Raw genomic sequence first — 17,968 nt, 5'->3', positions numbered from 1 at the left:
AACACTGCTAAGAGACACATTGCCAATACCTCCATCTTTCTATCTTTCAGAAAACAGTTTTGTTGCTGTTGTATTAAAAAAAAAAACAATAAAAAAACATTTAGATGTGCTCTAGGACAACAGAATCCTTAGGTATCCAGTTGTGAATGTCTACAGAACATTAAAAGAAAGGGAAATTTGTTTAACTTGAATGTACTGGGTATTGATCACCAACGCTTGCCAATAAGCACCATTACATGTGTATTGACCACCACCAGACCTCTGGTCTCTTTTAAGGGAGTCCAGTTTCAGCCAGAAATGTGACCCAGAGAGAGGGCGGGGGAGAGGGAAAGAGGAGAGATAGTGATAGAGACGCTCCCAGTGATGGTGACGGAGGAAGATCAAAGTAGCACCACGACGAGACAATCCAGAGCTTTGGCCCTTGGGCCCATCGCTGTTGGCCCATCACCATTGTCACATGGTCATCCCCAACATCCTCAAACAGACACTGAGTCAGTCAGTGTGTGTGTGAACACGCTTTGCCCTCATGCTATACTCGTGCACACGCTCATGACTGGGATTCTACAGGGCACGCGTCCACTGACACACACTCACGTCCACACACACACACACACACACACACACACACACACTCACATACACACATACACGCCTAAACGACTGGGTAATATAAAAGTGTTGTGACAGCAGGAGCCCGCACAGTAGAGTGGGCAAGAGAGAAGCCACTATAAAGAACCATCTCCCACGACTTCGGGACTTCAACCACTTGGGGCTTGAACCACTTTAACCACTTCAATTACATCAATGTGAGTACAATATCGTCTTCGTTATTATGTGCTGCGTTCTTTTGAAATGATTTTTTAAAGATGAGTTCATGTGATGTTGGCTTTGATTATGTCCTCGTTTGAAAGTCACTTTGGTCATAAAGCGTCTGCCAAATGCAATGTAATGTAATGTGCATTTATGCCTTGTGAGCATTCTGTTGAAATTACTTAAAGATGACTTCATGTGCATTTATTGGAACATTTAGGTGTGGGATTTAAAGGGAGCATTTAGCTGAAGTAACTATAAAATGATTACATTACATTTATAGTGACACGTGACTTGCAAGGAGGACATTCAAGCAAGTACAGAGTACAGCAGTATACAAGTAATGTAGAATAGATAAGAGAACAGATGTGTTTATGCAGAGGATGGATTTATCTTAGTCTTGGGGCAACTTTAAGAGAGGTGTTTGGGTTTGAAGATTGTTTTTTACGGCACACTGTCAGAAGCGATGACATTGCTCTGCCTATTTGCACTCTGCATTTTGGTATTGTCCCACATTTCCTCAAGAGCATAGATGGTGTTTTGTCCAGTCTTGCATATGTCTACTATTGAGTTTTTTTAAGTACATGTTGTCAAGTACTTGTGATGCCCCGCAATGAACCAGACAAACAAAAATAAAAGACGAGTACTAGATGTCCTCAAGGCCACAAATAGTATTTAGTCAAGTCAGACATGTGCATTGTGGTTTTATTGTGGTTTTTAAATGCTGTTGTCATGTAGAGTAGGATGGCCTGCAATGTACTGGACAAACAAGAATAAAACGTGTGAAATAAGGGAATTTTAAACATATTGAAGGCAGATACGTAATTGCTGTGTGAAAGAGACAGCATTGTCTGCAGCAGATATGTTAGTTATGCTTAATTCAACTAATACAACACAAAATCATACTCCCCCAACTTTGATAGAGCATAACACGTTTGATATCTGAGGAAAATTAGCTAGTAAGACTAAATCATGAGAAAGGAAACCTTTACACCAAAAATGGGTCCATGCATATATATATATATATATATATATATATATATATATGTCATTGAAATGATTTACTACAATTCACATCAGTCGCAACTGTAAGTGGCAGACACAAAACATTTCATGTAACTGGTGGCACTTCATCAACAGTTTGAAGCCCTCTGCGTTTAAATCCCATCTGCATTTTGTCTGATGCTCTGATTGCTGTGTTCTTGTTTTGGTTTACTTCCACAACCACATGGGTATTTGGCGCTAGGTTGCCACCTGTCTCCCTTTAACCCAGACAAATATTGGTAGCTACCTGTGGAATGTAAAACACTCAAGATGGACTTACAACACATTTCAGTAATTAGTTTCACCCTACTTTTGTTTTGTTTTTAATCGAAAAATTGTAAACTTCCATCTGACAACTTGCACTCTGCCTTTGCTTTTCAGGTGAGAGTGAATTATTTGTAATCATCAATTAGAGTTAACTTATAGACTGATGATTTTGTAACAATCCATTAGAGTTGACCAATAAGCTACCGGCTCGTTAGATGTGGGGCCAGGTGCTGCAATCATCAGAGCTTGGTTTTCTGGTATAAAACAGATGGTTGCTAATAGGGCTGCACGATATTTCGAAAATGTATCGATATCGCAATATCACGGCTTGGTTATATCGTGATATTTACTTTTTTAATTTTTAATAACAGCCAATTTGGTGAAAAGGTTAAAAAAGGTATTAAAAAGGTTGACATTTTAAGTTGATACTGTATATTAGCCATGTTTTTTCCGAATAAAAATAATGTTTGAAATAAAACATTGCTCTCAGTTGTTTCATACATGATAAAGTGTAGAATGGCAAGTAGAGAGGGGAAAATATATGTTTATATTAAATATTGCGAGTAATATCGATATTGCGATATACAGTCATGTTATCATGTATCGCATATTTTTCTAATATCGTCGTGCAGCCCTAGTTGCTAATCAAAAAAGTAGAGTGGTGGCCCAGCTGGCTCTGACGGCTGGACACCGGACTGCTATGCGGGTCACGGGAGCATACCCATGTTCCCCGGGTCCTATGTTCCTTAACTAAGGACCCTTTTTCTAAAAGAGGATTCTGTTCCCCGCATTGTATCTACGCCTTTCCCAAAACCATCCCTAAACTTAACCTGTCAGTAATACAATGTTTTCTGAGTTGTACATTTGTGCCCTGACCAAAACTATCCCTAAACCTAACCTGTCAGAGGTGCAACAACAACATGCGCTTTGCCATGCGGCAGCAGTCTACTTGTAAGCAGCGGGGAACATACAGTAGAACCCTTTTTTGAAAAAAGGGTCCTAAGTTCCCAGTTTGCGGGGAACATAGGGATGACCCCCGGGTGACCCGGGTTTGAAAAAAGAAAGATGGAGAGCGGTGGAGATAGGATCTGATAGATAGAGCCACCAATTTGGTGGTCCAAATCTGAGTGTGTTTGATTTCAGCTTTCTTTTCTCCTCTTTTTTGCAAAGATGGCTGCGCTGCTGCTAACTACCCTGCTTGCTCTTCTGCCGGTGGTCCTTTGCTACCCAACCTCCTACATTGACCTTGAAGGCAAAGGCAGTAAGTACTGATTCCAAACTGTTTTTTTTTCTTTTAGAGGTGCACTGTGTAAGAATTTTAGTAGTTTATTTCCAGACGGAGAATTGCACTTTTCATACATGAAAATGCACGTCTGCCATTTTGAATTTCCAGCCATTTTTGACTGCAGAGCTTGCTGTAATACTAGTAAATATGTATAAATTAGTAAATATTCATGAAAAGATCAAATTTGGCAATAGACGGCACAGATTCAATTAGCATCATAGTGGCAATAACTACTCTGGCCACCATTCTAAACAGTGCACCTGTAATGTACTAGTATTCTGAAATTCAGATTTTTTTTCATGGTGGGAATTTTAGTAGTTTGTAAAGTTGTAATTTGCATTAGTTTTCACATCCATTTTTGACCTCAGTGTTCCCTCTTCATCCAATCATTAGGTAATAGGTCATCCATTCGGTTCTTGGCAATCGGGGATTGGGGAGGTCTGCCGTACCCTCCGTATATTACGCCCATTGAGAAGGCCACCGCCACAGAAATGGGCAAGATTGCCGACCAGATGGGAGCAGACTTCATTCTGGCGCTAGGCGACAACTTTTACTACAAAGGGGTGACTGATGTTAATGACCCCAGGTTTGAGGTTCGTATAGCTGATTTGCTTTCCACAACTTTGTTCATTTGTTCGTGGAGGTGCTGTTTGGTATTAGCCTTACAAAGCTGTTCTCGGAATAAGATCACATTTCAGCTGAGTAGTTTTGAGTTCACTTAAGTCCCCCTGTGGGATGTGAACTAGTAAAACCAAGTAAATTAAATTGTTGCACTAGATCAGGCATGGGCAACTTTCGTGATACAGAGGGTCATGTTTTTTCATCGCCACCATCAGAGGGCCACATGACCAGGGATCAGACTGCAACTCACATAGCTCAAGATGCAGTTGGTTTTTCACTGACTGTCGATATTTGGTATAATTTGGATGGAATGGGAGTGTTCTCTATCTGCCAACAGTTTAATCACAATGGCAATACAGTAGTGTTTTGAAAAATCTGGTCATCATTTCTTTCTTTCTTTAATTGTGTTTTATCTAAGCCACACTGAATGACGAGCTGGGCTGCATGTGGCCCCGGGGCCTCCAGTTGCCCATCCCTGCACTAGATCCCAGCTGCCTTGGCATCAAGATGTCCATTCTTGTAACTGACTGTACTGCTTTTGCTGTTCCACAGGAGACCTTTGAAAAGGTGTACACGGCCAAGTCTCTGTATGTGCCATGGTTTGTGATTGCGGGCAATCACGACCATGCTGGAAATGTCATGGCTCAAATTGAGTATTCAAAGATGTCCAAAAGATGGTGAGTTGAGTTCCTTTTTTCTGTATAGGGGTGAAATGGAATCAAAAGTTTAGATGTAGAAAACTGCACTTTTGGAGCTTGGAATAAGTCCAGTTACCTCTAGAAACTCTTGCCTAAGATGACCTGGGCTGCGTTTTCCAAAAACTCATAAGTAGTACTTAAGTATGAGGTGCCACCTGTATCAACAAAAGTCTTTACATAAAATAATTGTGTTGGCCTGTACAATGTTTTGTTCTGGTACATGCATTTGCATGCACAAAGTGCATGTGCGAGGTAAAATAATGTATTTATTTATAAACTTAAAAGGTACACTGTGCAGGAAATGGTCAAAAAAGGTACTGCAACTATGCTGCTCGATTGAAACTTTGCCAAAATTCCGTGCTCCTGGACACGGAATTGTTTTCCGTGATGGGCACACGGAAGTGCTTTCTATATTCCCACAGCACTGTGTTAGCTCTATCATTAGAAAATACATACCAAATGCTAATCCTAGGCAAAATAATGGCAATTTTAAGTTGTGCCCTGACCAAAACATTCCCTAACCTTAACATGTCAAGACATATTTTTGAGAAATACCTTTTCCAGTTGGTTGATAGGCTATCAATTTCATATAATGAATGAAAGAATACTAGCTGTGCCCAGACCAAAACAATCCATAACCCTAACCTGTCAGTAAGAAATGTTTTTTTTTTTTAGAAAAAATATTTGACTGAGGTCAAAGACTGTGGAAACATAGAGCTGTGGGAGTATAGAGAGATCGTGTGTCCATCACGGAAAACAATTCCGTGTCCAGGAGTACGGAAAACAATTTTGGCAAAATCCGTGCTCCTGGACACGGATTTCATGTCCTGAACATCTGTGTCCAGGAGCACGGAATTTTTGGAGATCATGTTGGGTATGTTGCCTAGAGGGCACCTAATACTTAAGTACTACTTAGGCTTTAGTTGAGTTGAGTTTTTAGAAAACGCAGCCCTGAATGACAATCCAAATGGACCAATCTCATCCCATTTTTTCCTGACCCTCCATTCAGGCAACACCCATACTACTACAATGCTGTATGGGACTTGAAAGTCCAGTTGCCTACAACAGGGCTCTTAACTAAGATGACTTAAAGGTGAGCTTGCAGGTTATGATGTCACGGTGGGGACTCCCCCTGGGTTCTACTGTAAGGTTCTATAGTCTCTGAATAGATTCTATAGTCTCTGAATAGCCTCCTGAATAGACTATAGAACCTTAGAGTAGAACCCAGGGGGAGTCCCCACCAGGAACATCGTAACCTGCACCCCCACCCTGAATCTTCAGACAATCCAAGCGAGCCAATCTGACCCTGTACTTTCCCCTTCAGGCAATACCCGTATTACTACTACGAGCTGAACTTCCGGATCCCCCAGACGGACAGCACGGTCACCATCCTCATGATTGACACGGTCCTGCTTTGCGGCAAGGCCGACGACTTCCTGCAGCAGAAGCCCCACGGGCCGCACGGTTACCACGCCAACCGGCAGCAGGTGTGGCTGCAGGAGCGCATGGCACGCTCCAAGGCGGACTTCCTCCTGGTGGCCGGCCACTACCCTGTGTGGTCCATCTCCGAGCACGGCCCCACCGACTGCCTGCTGAAGAGGCTACGCCCTCTGCTGGTCAAGTACAAGGCCACCGCCTACCTGTGCGGACACGACCATAACCTGCAGGTGGGTACACCTTGCTTGATTATCATCGACTTCCAAATCTTGTACCGAGCTCTTGGTCTGACCAAGAAGGAAATTAATAGCATTTCTCAAACAGCCTCAGTTTGCTACTGGTCGAGGCCAGAAAAGGCTGTGCCAAAGTTTAAAACATTTTCTTAGTCCCAATAGAACGCCTACGCTCAAACCACTGCCTTGAACATGCCTCTAGCCACGGCCGTTGGAGCTGCACAAAGTTCATTGCTTCCCGATTTCTTCGGAGTGAAAATGTTTGTATTGCTCTTGGTCTAACTAGAAGCAATGCTAAAGATGTTGCGTCACTAGGAGGGCGTAGCCTTACTACTGTACACCAATTTCTTCTGTCTTGTCCTCTTCTATAACTGGCACTAACTTTTGCTCTGTGGTTGCACCATGTGCTGCTGGTAGGCTTTGGTGTGAACCAGATTTGATCTGCTCAATTTCCTCAACCTGTTCCTAGTGGGAACATCAGACTAATTGGTCAAATCAGTCGTCCAAAGTAACCTATTTGGAGGGAGAGTGTGTAGAGGGGCTTTTAAGACTATATTTTGTCATCTTTTGGACGTGAACAACATTTTTAAGCATCTTAGCATGCCTAATTGTCACAAACCGAAGGCTAATTGGGTCCCTCATTTGTGTGAGGTGCACGGATAGTGTGATGGGGATTTCACTCTTACCTATTCAACCTATTTAATCTCTGCCGACTATGCGCCTAATGGTAAACCTTGTTCTTTTATGTGCAGTACTTCAAGGAATCTGGTGTGGGGTATGTGGTGAGCGGAGCCGCCAACTTCATGGATCCTGACACACGCCACCGTAAGCACGTTCCCCGCGACTCCCTGAAGTTCTTCACCGGTAAGGCCTCCACCTTGGGCGGCTTCGCGCACATCGAGATCGACAAGAAGAAAATGACCATGACCTTCATCCAGGCCAGAGGAACGTCCCTCTACCGTGCCGTCCTCCCAAAACGGGACCTGAGCTTCAGCACAAATGATTCAGAGTAGAAGCGAGTATTTCTGAAAGTGCTCCTTTTTATGTCGCCTTGTATAGCTGTTAGTGTAAAAAAAAAAAATCAAGATTTTAAAATCCTGTTTTAAAATATTTTATGTAAATTTCAATGTATGATTTAAAAGTTCTTCATTTTTTATATATTTTAATAAACTATTACGTTTTCATTTATATTTTGTCTCTTTAACACTTATTTCTATCCTGTGGTGGTTGTGCATTTTCACTTGGCCATTAGAAAGCGATATAAAGTCAAGTCAAGTCAAGTCAACTTTATTTATATAGCGCATTTCATACACATGTGCAACTCAATGTGCTTTACAAAGAACCTTTAAAAATATTTAAAAGCCAAAGAAGATTTCATATACAAAGAGCCTTTAAAAGTATTTAAAAGCCAAAGAAGATTTCAAACATTAAGATAAAACATATGATAAAAAGAAAATGGAAATAAATAAATACAAACACATAATTTTAGCTAAGTTGAAAGAAAAAGCGCTATGGTAAAACATATGGTAGAATAAAAATTAAAATTAAATACATAAAATTAAGGTTACGGGTAGGCATCTGCAAAAAGCTTCGTCTTGAGTCTAGATTTAAAACTTGCAACAGATGGTGCATTTTTTATATCATCAGGAAGATGGTTCCAGAGCTTTGCAGCATAGAAGCTAAAAACTGCCTCACCACACTTTGTTTTGACTCTAGGCATTACCAGCAAATTCTTCTCAGTTGACCTTAGTGACCTATTTGGTGCATAGAGCTGAAACATATCCAGCAGATAGGTGGGTCCCATTCCATTTAGTGATTTGAACACGAGAAGCAGTGCCTTAAAATCAATTCTGTAACTTATGGGAGCCAATGCAGTGATCTCAAGATTGGAGTAATGTGGTCAAACTTCCTTGTTTTAGTAAGTACCCTTGCTGCTGCATTCTGGATTAATTGAAGCTGTTTGATGGTCTTTTTGGGGAGGCCTGTAAAAAGACTATTGCAGTAGTCAAGCTTACTAAAAATGAAGGCATGTATTAGCTTCTCCAAATCATGCTTTAACATTAGGCTTCTAAATTTAGAAACATTCTTTACGTGGTAAAATGCAGACTTAGTAATGGCTTTAATGTGACTGGTGAAGCTTAGTTCACTGTCAATAAGGACGCCAAGGTTTTTAACCGTATCCTTTGTTTTCAGCCCCTTAGTTTCCAGGACAGTAGCAATCTTTTGTCTTACCTCCTTTTTCCCAAATATAATAACTTCAGTTTTGTCCGTGTTTAGCTGGAGGAAATTGTGGGACATCCAATTGTTAATTTGGTCAACGCAATGATAGAGTGATTCAAGGGGGGTGTAGTCATTGGGGGACATGGATAAATAAAGTTGGGTATCATCCGCATAGCAATGGTAATGTATTGAGTTATTCATGATAATATGTCCCAGTGGGAGCATATATAGATTGAACAATAGTGGTCCCAAAATGGAACCCTGGGGGACCCCACAGTTCAGGGACATCTGAGATGAGATGTGGCTACCAATGGCGACAAAGAAACTTCTTTGTTGTAGGTATGATTTTAACCAGTTGATCACTATGCCAGTGAAGCCAACCCAGTGTTCGAGTCTATGTAATAGTATAGCGTGATCAACTGTGTCAAACGCTGCGCTTAAGTCTAAAAGCACCAGAACAGACATTTTGCCAGCATCAGAGTTCAGTCGTATGTCATTCATAACTTTAATCAGGGCGGTTTCAGTGCTGTGGTTGGCACGGAAACCTGATTGAAACTTGTCGAAGCAGCTATTGGACGTTAGGAAGGCAGTTAATTGATTAAAAACTATTTTTTCTATTATTTTACCCATGAATGGTAAATTAGATATGGGCCTATAGTTATTAAGTACCAATGGATCCAGGTTGTTCTTTTTAAGTAATGGTTTTACAACAGCTTCTTTCAGACAGCCTGGGAATATGCCAGTTTGTAGTGAAGTGTTGATGATCTGAAGTAGCACTATGCACTAGTCTAACCGTCAGAGCACTGACACAAGTGCTCGATATACAGGACAAGATAGAGACACAGGCCAAGGCTAGATCATGGCTTTTAAAATGCAGTGTGGGAGAATTAAGTGAGAGTCAAGTCTGTGAATCACTCACTGTTTCTCAAAGTCAAGTGTTCTAGCCTTGGTAGTGCTTGAAACGCCCAGTGATTGGATGCTCTCCGAGGAGTATCCAATCACTAGGCGTTTCACGCACTACCAAGGCTAGAACACTTGACTTTGAGAAATAGCGAGAGTTGCACAAAGTTGTCAGAGGTACGGCAGGATGTAGTGGTGGCGATTAAACTGCATAAAGGAAATCAAGATATCATTGCAGCTGGGTACAGATGCACAGCCATTGTAATTTCAACAGTGGTCTAGGCTGTGTTTCCCAAAAACCCTTAAGTAGTACTTAAGCATGAGGGGCATCCTAGGCAATATACCACATCATTAAAAGTTTATGCATACAATCATTTTATAGGCCTACATAAAATGTTTTTTCTCGCACATGCAAATAAAATGGTTTCACCAAGTGCATGTGCTAGGTAAAATAGTGCATGACAGTATAAACTTTTAGTGATGATGATGTGAGATCTATTTATGATATATTGCCAAAGGGGAACCTCATACTTCAGTACTACTTAGACTGAAGTACTACTTAAGACTTTTTGGGAAACGCAGCCCTACTCAATTATTCCTGCTAATTTGCACAAAAAACATCACACATGCAAACCGACAAACGGATCAATTAGAGTTGACCAATAGGCTGATGATTTTTGTAACGATCCATTAGAGTTGACCAATAGGCAACTGGCTCGTTAGGTGTGGGGCCAGGTGCTGCAATCAGCAGAGTTTGGTTTTCTGCTATAAAAAAGAGGGTTGCAGCCCAGGAGGGTAGAGAGTGGTGGAGATAGGATCTGGTAGATAGAGTCAGCAGTGTGGTCTTGGTGGTTCCAACCTGAGTGTTTTTGCAAAAAGAGGAGAAAAGAAAGTCAAAATCAAAGATGGCTGCACTGCTGCTAACTACTTTGCTTGCTCTTCTGCCAGTGGTCCTTTGCTACCCAACCTCCTACATTGACCTTGAAGGCAAAGGCAGTAAGTATTTATTCCTCTTTTGAGCCAGTGTCTTCTAGAATGGCTTAAACTCCCTTTTAATGTACTACTGTTCTGAATTTCAGAAACTGTGTGTTGGGAGTTGTACAGCAGCCTTTAAATGTAATCAATGATGTTAAAATGGTATTTGTCTCTTTGACTGCCTGCACTGAGTGATTGATTTTCAGTCTTTTTTGTTTCTTAAATGTTGCAATTTTGCATTAGTTTTCGCATCCAATGTTGACCTTAGTGTTCCATCTTCATCCAATCATTAGGTAATAGGTCATCCATTCGGTTCTTGGCAATCGGGGATTGGGGTGGTCTGCCATATCCTCCGTATATTACGCCCATTGAGAAGGCCACCGCCACAGAGATGGGCAAGATTGCCGACCAGATGGGAGCAGACTTCATTATATCGCTTGGCGACAACTTTTACTACACAGGGGTGACCGATGTCAATGACCCCAGGTTTGAGGTTCGTACAGTATAGCTAATTTGCATCCCATCACTGTTTGACTTGGAAGGTGCGATTTGGTAGCCTGATTATCATTAATGTTTTATGTCTTCAAGACTTGGTCTGACCAAGAGCATAACAATTAGCATTACTCAAACTGCATGGTTGACCCGCCTCCCTTGGTTTGCTTATGGTTGTTTGCTTACCGACAAAGTGAGAGGAGTTCCCGTATTTTCAGGAACTCAGAAAATACTTGCATTGCTCTTGACCTGACTAGTTGCAACGCTGAAAGTGTTGCGTCACTGGCACAGTCTGGCTAGGGATTTGGTATCAATTTTACAAAACTATTCTCGGAATAAGATCCATCACATTTCAGTTGTGTAGTTTTGAGTTGACTGACATTCCCTGAAAGATGTGAGCTAGCTGCTTCGGCATCGAGTAATTTCAAATTGCCAACCCTTCTAAATTGATTTTACTGCTTTTGCTGTTCTACAGGAGACTTTTGAAAAGGTGTACACGGCCAAGTCTCTGTATGTCCCATGGTATGTGATTGCGGGCAACCACGACCATTGGGGAAATGTCATGGCTCAAATTGAGTACTCCAAGATGTCCGAGAGATGGTGAGTTCTTTTTTTCTTTAAAGGTTTGAAGTGGAATCAACAGTTTAATTGTAAACTTTTTTTTTTTTGCCTATCGCAACTCTTGCCCTAGATTAGCTGACTGGCCCATTTTGATTGTCTGCAAATCAGTCGTCTTTTCCTGATCTTTCCTTTAGGCCAGGGTTCTCAAACCTAAGTTCACTGTGGGCCAAAATCCATCATGTGGGTCAATATTTATGTAAAAAATGCACTGAGATTGTGCATGACCTACACTTACTGCTTTGAGTTGGGCAAAAATACATTTACAGTCCCTACTACGTGCAGTTACACTGTCTGACTCTAGACCCACTCATAATTCTGTTGATTAAAAACTTCTGGGTACTGGAAGTCCAGTTGCCTACAACAAGCCTCTTGACTAAGACTTTAACAACTTGAATTAAACTTCACAGACAATCTAAGTGGGCTAATTTGACCTTGTTTGTTTTCCCCTTAAGGCAATACCCATATTACTACTACGAGCTGAACTTCCGGATCCCCCAGACGAACAGCACTGTCACCATCCTCATGGTGGACACGACTCTCTTCTGCGGCAAGGCAGACGACTTCCTGCAGCAGAAGCCCCGTGGACCGCACAGTTACCACGCCAACCGGCAGCAGCTGTGGCTGCAGGAGCGCATGGCACGCTCCAAGGCGGACTTCCTCCTGGTGGCCGGCCACTACCCCGTGTGGTCCATCTCTGAGCACGGCCCCACCGACTGCCTACTGAAGAGGCTACGCCCTCTGCTGGTCAAGTACAAGGCCACTGCCTACATGTGCGGACACGACCATAACCTGCAGGTGTGTGTACACCAGTTTCTTTGGTCTTCTCCGCTTCTGTATCTGGCACAACTTTTTGCTATTCTTGGTTGCAACATGTGCTGGTAGGCTTTAGGTGTTAATCAGATTTGATCTGACTAATTTCCTCAACCTGTTCCTAGGGGGAACATCAGACTAATTGGTCCAAAGTAACATACTTGGAGGAAGAATGTGTAGAGGGGCTTTAATATCTACAATATATATTTAGTCTTTTGGAGGCAAACAAGATTTTTAAGCATTTTAATTGGCTGTGCCTAATGAAAGGCACAAATCCAAGGTTGATTTGCTCACAAATCGAAGGCTAATTGGGGCCCTCATTTGTAAGGTGCACGGACTGAGTGATGGGGCTTTTACTCTGCCAGAGTATGTGCCTAATGGTAAACTTTGTCTTCCTTCTGCAGTACATCAAGGAATCTGGCGTGGGGTATGTGGTGAGCGGAGCTGGCAACTTCATAGATCCTGACACGCGCCACCGTGAGCACGTTCCCCGTGACTCCCTGAAGTTCTTCAGTGGTAAGGCCTCCACCTTGGGTGGCTTCGCGCACATCGAGATCGACAAGGAGAAAATGACCATGACCTTCATCCAGGCCAGAGGAACGTCCCTCTACCGTGCAGTCCTCCCCAAACGGGACTTGAGCTTCAGCAAGAATGATTCAAAGTAGAAGCGCGTATTTCTGGAAGTGCTCCTTTTTATGCTGCCTTGTATAGCTTCAAGTGTGAAAAAAAATCACAATTTTAAAATCCTGTTTTACAATATTTTATGCAGATGTCAATGTTTCATTTAAAAGTCTTAATTTTTTATATATATTTTAATAAACTAATGCATTTTCACTTATGTCCTGTGTCTTCTGTACCTTCCTGTAGTGGATGTGGGTTTTCACTTGGCCATTAGATGGCGACGTAAAGCAGGATACTTGAAAAGAGCTGCTGATTGACTCGACTTAAGTGGGATGTGCTCATTGGGGTTAAAAATTGCACGTAATGGGTTTAAATTTGCCTGACCTTACTGCAGATACTTTGCTGTAGCCTGTGTTTGTCTGCTCTTTAGGGCACGGGTCACTTATGAGGGGTATTTGAGGTATGCGGATGGCTAATCCTAGTCAATTCACTTAGTGTGGATGGCTACTTGGGCACTGAAGCAATGATACTTCATCTGTGACCTTAAAGAAATGTCAGTACTTTGAGGCTCGCTCGGTACACTGTCTTTGACAAGACCCAATGATCACTCTTCAAGCCTGACACTGGACAAAAAGTTGGCTTTTAAAAAATATCCTCCCCATACAGCATAATTTGGCTCAATTTTTCAGTGCACACCACATTTTCTGTTCACTTGTTTACAATTTACCTTTGACTTTGCTAGTTATTCAAGGTCTGAATTTACAGGGAGTTACTTTGCTCTAAGTGGGGGTGGGGTGTTTGTCCTTAAACTTTAAGTTGAGTCAAATTTGCGTAGCTTTTTTTTTTTGCATGTTCATAGAGAAGCCTTATTCCCAGCCTCACTTGAACTTTAAAATTAAGCTGTCATTGGGAAAAGTTATTTGAACAATAGTGAGTTACATGTTCTTCCGATTGAGATACGCATTTCCATGTACCAGGGCTGCTTTAAACAAACAAATTCAATAGAAATGCTCTCATGTCTGCTCAACTGCAAAAGCATTCATACCGTTTGTATTTGGGAAGAGTACTAAAAAGAATTTAATTTCGCTGTGCAGTTGTGTTCAGCCACATATTACCCCACTATTGTCCATTTACCCTAGAACTTACAATTTGCTGAATGTGTACCACCTGCAGAATGGTGTCTATAGGGTAATTGTGGGCACTGCTAAATAGAATGAGAGGCACAGGCCAAGACTAGATCATGGCTTTTAAAAAGCAGTGTGGAAGAATTAGATGAGAGCAAAGTCTGAGCATCACTCTTAAGCAAATAAACCCTTAAGTTGTCAGCAGGACACCGTTAGCCTGACAAGCCAGACCATTAATTTTGAATTACTTTGTAATACACGAATGGTCTGATTACGCTTCTCTGAGGGGGGTTTTCAGTCGACCGCCAGACGTCCGGTGTTACCAGCCAATAAGCAAATGCACTTGGGAGCATATCATGCACCACGTCAACTGTCAGCGATTGGTCAGAGCTCATTTCAAACCAGAGTTGAGCTCACTGATCCCACCCTAGTGCTCCGAGGCATCGAGGACCCAGACCAAAAATGAATTACGAAGTAATGAATGTGGTCTGGTAAAAATAAAAACAAGCTAGGACACAACAGTGGTGGCGATTAAACCGTAAAAAGTGAATCAAGAAATCATTGCATAAGTGAGTCGACTACGGTTGAAATGACAATTGTGCAGTTGTGCTGAGCTGCAAAGTTGCACAAAAAAATCACACATACAAACTGACAAACAGATCAATTAGAGTTGACCTGTAGGCTGATGATTTTGTAATGATCCATTAGAGTTGACCAATAGGCAACTGGCTCGTTAGGTGTGGAGCAAGATGCAGCAATCATCAGAGCTTGGTTTTCTGATATAAAAGAGAAGGTTGCAGCTCAAGAAGGTAGAGAGTGGTGGAGATAGGAGCTGGTAGATAGAGAGCCAGTAGTGTGGCCTTGGTGGTTTGAACATCAGTGCATTTGAGTTTCGCTTTCTTTTCTCCTCTTTTTGCAAATATGGCTGCGCTGCTGCTAACTGTCCTGCTTGCTCTTCTGCCAGTGATCCTTTGCTACCCAACCTCCTACATTGACCTTGAAGGCAAAGGCGGTAAGTAATTATTGCTCTTTTGAACAAGTGTCTTCTAGAATGACTTCAACTCCCTTTTTAATGTGCCAGTGTTCTGAAATTTAGAAACTGTGTTGGGAGTTGTAAAGCAGCCTTTAAATCAATGGTGTTATTTGTGTCTTTGACTTCGTGCACCCAGTAATGTTTTAATTTTAGTCTTTTGTTTTTTGAATGTTGCAATTGTGTATTAGTCTTCACATCCATTTTTGACCTTTTTTGTGTTCTCTTTTTCATCCAAACATTAGGTAATCGGTCATCCCTTCGGTTCTTGGCAATCGGGGATTGGGGTGGTCTGCCGTACCCTCCGTATATTACGCCCCTTGAGCAGGCCACGGCCACAGAGATGGGCAAGATTGCCGACCAGATGGGAGCAGACTTCATTATCTCGCTAGGCGACAACTTTTACTACAGAGGGGTGACCGATGTCAATGACCCCAGATTTGAGGTTCGTATAGCTGATTTGCTTCCCACCATTGTTTTCTTTTAGGTGCTATTTAGTATCAATTTTACAAAACTGTTCTCTGAATAAGATCCTTCACATTTCAGTTGTGTAGTTTTGAGTTGACTGACATTCCCTGAAGGACGTGAACTAGTAAAACCATGTAAATTGAGTGCACTAGATCATAACTGCTTTGGCATTAAGTGATTTGAAATTCCTAACCCTTATCACGGACTCTACCGCTTTTGCTATTCTACAGGAGACTTTTGAAAAGGTGTACACGTCCAAGTCTCTGTATGTGCCATGGTTTGTGATTGCGGGCAACCACGACCATTATGGAAATGTCCAGGCTCAAATTGAGTACTCCAAGAGGTCTGAAAGATGGTGAGTTCCTTCCTTTTTGTCTAAAGGTGTGAAGTGGAATCAAAAGTTTAACAACTGTACTTTTTGGTGCTTGAAACAAGTCCAGTTGCCTATAGAAACTCTTGCCTAAGATGATCTGAAGGGCCCCATTTGGATTGACCGCAGTCTTTTCCTGACCCTTCCTTTAGGCTAGTGTTGTAAAACTTTAAATCACTGTGGGCCAAAATCTTTTTTTTTTTTTTTTTTAATGCACCTAGTCTTTAGTTGACATCCCTGCTTTAGGCAATATCCATACTGCTACTATGCAACTACAACTTTTGTGACTTGAAAGTCCAATTGCCTACAACGAGGCTCTTAACTACGACTTGAATGAATCTTAACACAATCCAAGCGAGCCAATCTGACTGTCTTCCTCTTCAGGCAATACCCATATTACTACTACGAGCTGAACTTCCGGATCCCCCAGACGAACAGCACTGTCACCATCCTCATGATTGACACGGTTCTCTTCTGCGGCAAGGCAGACGACTTCCTGCAACAGACCCCCTGTGGGCCGCACGGTTACCACGCCAACCGGCAGCAGCTGTGGCTGCAGGAGCGCATGGCGCGGTCCAAGGCGGACTTCCTGCTTGTAGCCGGCCACTACCCCGTGTGGTCCATCTCCGAGCACGGCCCCACCGACTGCCTGCTGAAGAAGCTACGCCCTCTGCTGGTCAAGTACAAGGCCACTGCCTACATGTGCGGACACGACCATAACCTGCAGGTGTGTACAATTTGTCTTGTCTGCTTCTGTAACTTGCACAGTTTTTGCGCTGTGGTTGCATCATGTGCTTGTAGGCTTTGGTGTGAACCAGATTTGATATGACCAATTTCTTCATCCAGATTAATTGGTCCAATCCAAAGTGACTGACTTGGGAGTGAGCAAGTTTAGGTTAACAGTCTTAAAAGCCCCTCTACACATTGTCATCCTTTGGAGGAGAGCAAGATTTTAATTATCCTAATTGATCTCTAGATTTCTGCCAAGTGTGCACCCAATGGTAACAAACTGTCCTCCATCTGCAGTACATCAAGGAATCTGGTGTGGGGTATGTGGTGAGTGGAGCCGGCAACTTCATGGATCCTAACACACGCCACCGCGAGCACGTTCCCCGCAACTCCCTGAAGTTCTTCACTGGTAAGGCCTCAACCTTAGGCGGCTTCGTGCACATCGAGATTGACAAAAAGAAAATGACCATGACCTTCATCCAGGCCAGGGGAACGTCCCTCTACCGTGCAGTCCTCCCCAAACGTGACCTGAGCTTCAGCACAAATGATTCAGATTAGAAGCGAGTATTTCTGGAAGTGCTCCGTTTTACGTCTCCTTGTATAGCTTCAAGTGTAAAAAAATTTTTTTTTAAAGTGTTTTAAAATATTTTATGTACATTTTCAATGTTTCATTTAAAAGTCTTAATTTTTTAAATATGTTTTAATAAACTGTTGCATTTTGACTTATGTTCTGTGTCTTCGCACTTTCATTTCCTTCCTGTGGTGGTTGTGCGTTTACACTTGGCCATTAGATGGCGACGGTAAAGCAGGATACTTGGAGAGGGCTACTGATTGGCTCAGCTTAAGTGGGAGGTCTTCATTGGGGTTAAAAATTGCACGTAATGGGTTTAAATTTGCCTGACCTTACTGCAGATACTTTGCCTGTGTACGTCTGCTCTGTAGGGCACAGGTCACTAATAAGGGGCATTTGAGGTATGTGGGTGGCTAATCCTTGTCAATTCACTTGGTGTGGATGGCTAAGTAGCCCCTACCTCTAGCTATTTATCCACTGAAGTAATCTTTATGTCTAGGCAATCAGTTGGCTTTAGTAAAAAAAAAACCCTTCTCATACAGCATCCTTTGGCTCAATTACAATTCCCAACATGTCTGTTCACTTTACAATGTCTGCTGCACCTAAATGGTGTTTTTAAATCAAATTACAGGAGAAGTTTCT

The 17,968-nt window shown here is 42.2% G+C and overlaps 3 protein-coding genes across 4 annotated transcripts; all 3 read left to right on the top strand.

Annotated features, from left to right (window-relative positions):
* Nucleotides 1-733: 733 nt before the first annotated feature.
* Nucleotides 734-7,583, top strand: LOC134451831 (tartrate-resistant acid phosphatase type 5-like). Of its 2 annotated transcripts, none has more exons than XM_063202232.1 (6): nucleotides 734-806; nucleotides 3,292-3,382; nucleotides 3,800-3,999; nucleotides 4,580-4,704; nucleotides 6,050-6,392; nucleotides 7,148-7,583. In XM_063202232.1, the coding sequence occupies exons 2-6, from the start codon at nucleotides 3,292-3,294 to the stop codon at nucleotides 7,406-7,408; spliced, it is 1,020 nt and encodes a 339-aa protein (XP_063058302.1). In that variant the 5' UTR covers nucleotides 734-806; the 3' UTR covers nucleotides 7,409-7,583. The 2 variants fall into 2 exon arrangements, with proteins under 2 accessions (XP_063058302.1, XP_063058308.1); XM_063202238.1 differs by lacking the exon at nucleotides 734-806 and adding an exon at nucleotides 2,504-2,518.
* Nucleotides 7,584-10,312: 2,729 nt separating this feature from the next.
* On the top strand, nucleotides 10,313-13,247 carry LOC134451725 (tartrate-resistant acid phosphatase type 5-like). Its single transcript, XM_063202131.1, has 5 exons — nucleotides 10,313-10,511; nucleotides 10,784-10,983; nucleotides 11,458-11,582; nucleotides 12,056-12,398; nucleotides 12,818-13,247. The coding sequence occupies exons 1-5, from the start codon at nucleotides 10,421-10,423 to the stop codon at nucleotides 13,076-13,078; spliced, it is 1,020 nt and encodes a 339-aa protein (XP_063058201.1). The 5' UTR covers nucleotides 10,313-10,420; the 3' UTR covers nucleotides 13,079-13,247.
* Nucleotides 13,248-14,964: 1,717 nt separating this feature from the next.
* Nucleotides 14,965-17,481, top strand: LOC134451713 (tartrate-resistant acid phosphatase type 5-like). The gene is made up of 5 exons (XM_063202120.1): nucleotides 14,965-15,170; nucleotides 15,434-15,633; nucleotides 15,887-16,011; nucleotides 16,411-16,753; nucleotides 17,053-17,481. Exons 1-5 carry the CDS (start codon nucleotides 15,080-15,082, stop codon nucleotides 17,311-17,313), a joined length of 1,020 nt encoding a protein of 339 aa, XP_063058190.1. The 5' UTR covers nucleotides 14,965-15,079; the 3' UTR covers nucleotides 17,314-17,481.
* The last annotated feature ends 487 nt before the right edge of the window (nucleotides 17,482-17,968 follow it).

Source organism: Engraulis encrasicolus, chromosome 1 (assembly GCF_034702125.1).
Source record: "Engraulis encrasicolus isolate BLACKSEA-1 chromosome 1, IST_EnEncr_1.0, whole genome shotgun sequence".
Taxonomy (NCBI): Eukaryota; Metazoa; Chordata; class Actinopteri; order Clupeiformes; family Engraulidae; genus Engraulis; species Engraulis encrasicolus.
This window is presented reverse-complemented; position numbering and strand designations above follow the sequence as displayed.

What these genes read in the sequence shown, in the direction of transcription:
- LOC134451831 (XM_063202232.1), top strand. Translation starts at nt 3,292, where the DNA reads ATGGCTGCGCTGCTGCTAACTACCCTGCTTGCTCTTCTGCCGGTGGTC. An exon ending in TCAAAGATGTCCAAAAGATG is followed by an intron (nt 4,705 to 6,049) that starts GTGAGTTGAGTT and finishes TTTCCCCTTCAG; the next exon opens with GCAATACCCGTATTACTACT. An exon ending in GACACGACCATAACCTGCAG is followed by an intron (nt 6,393 to 7,147) that starts GTGGGTACACCT and finishes TTTTATGTGCAG; the next exon opens with TACTTCAAGGAATCTGGTGT.
- LOC134451725 (XM_063202131.1), top strand. Translation starts at nt 10,421, where the DNA reads ATGGCTGCACTGCTGCTAACTACTTTGCTTGCTCTTCTGCCAGTGGTC. An exon ending in TGACCTTGAAGGCAAAGGCA is followed by an intron (nt 10,512 to 10,783) that starts GTAAGTATTTAT and finishes TCCAATCATTAG; the next exon opens with GTAATAGGTCATCCATTCGG. An exon ending in TCAATGACCCCAGGTTTGAG is followed by an intron (nt 10,984 to 11,457) that starts GTTCGTACAGTA and finishes GCTGTTCTACAG; the next exon opens with GAGACTTTTGAAAAGGTGTA.
- LOC134451713 (XM_063202120.1), top strand. Translation starts at nt 15,080, where the DNA reads ATGGCTGCGCTGCTGCTAACTGTCCTGCTTGCTCTTCTGCCAGTGATC. An exon ending in TCCAAGAGGTCTGAAAGATG is followed by an intron (nt 16,012 to 16,410) that starts GTGAGTTCCTTC and finishes CTTCCTCTTCAG; the next exon opens with GCAATACCCATATTACTACT. An exon ending in GACACGACCATAACCTGCAG is followed by an intron (nt 16,754 to 17,052) that starts GTGTGTACAATT and finishes CTCCATCTGCAG; the next exon opens with TACATCAAGGAATCTGGTGT.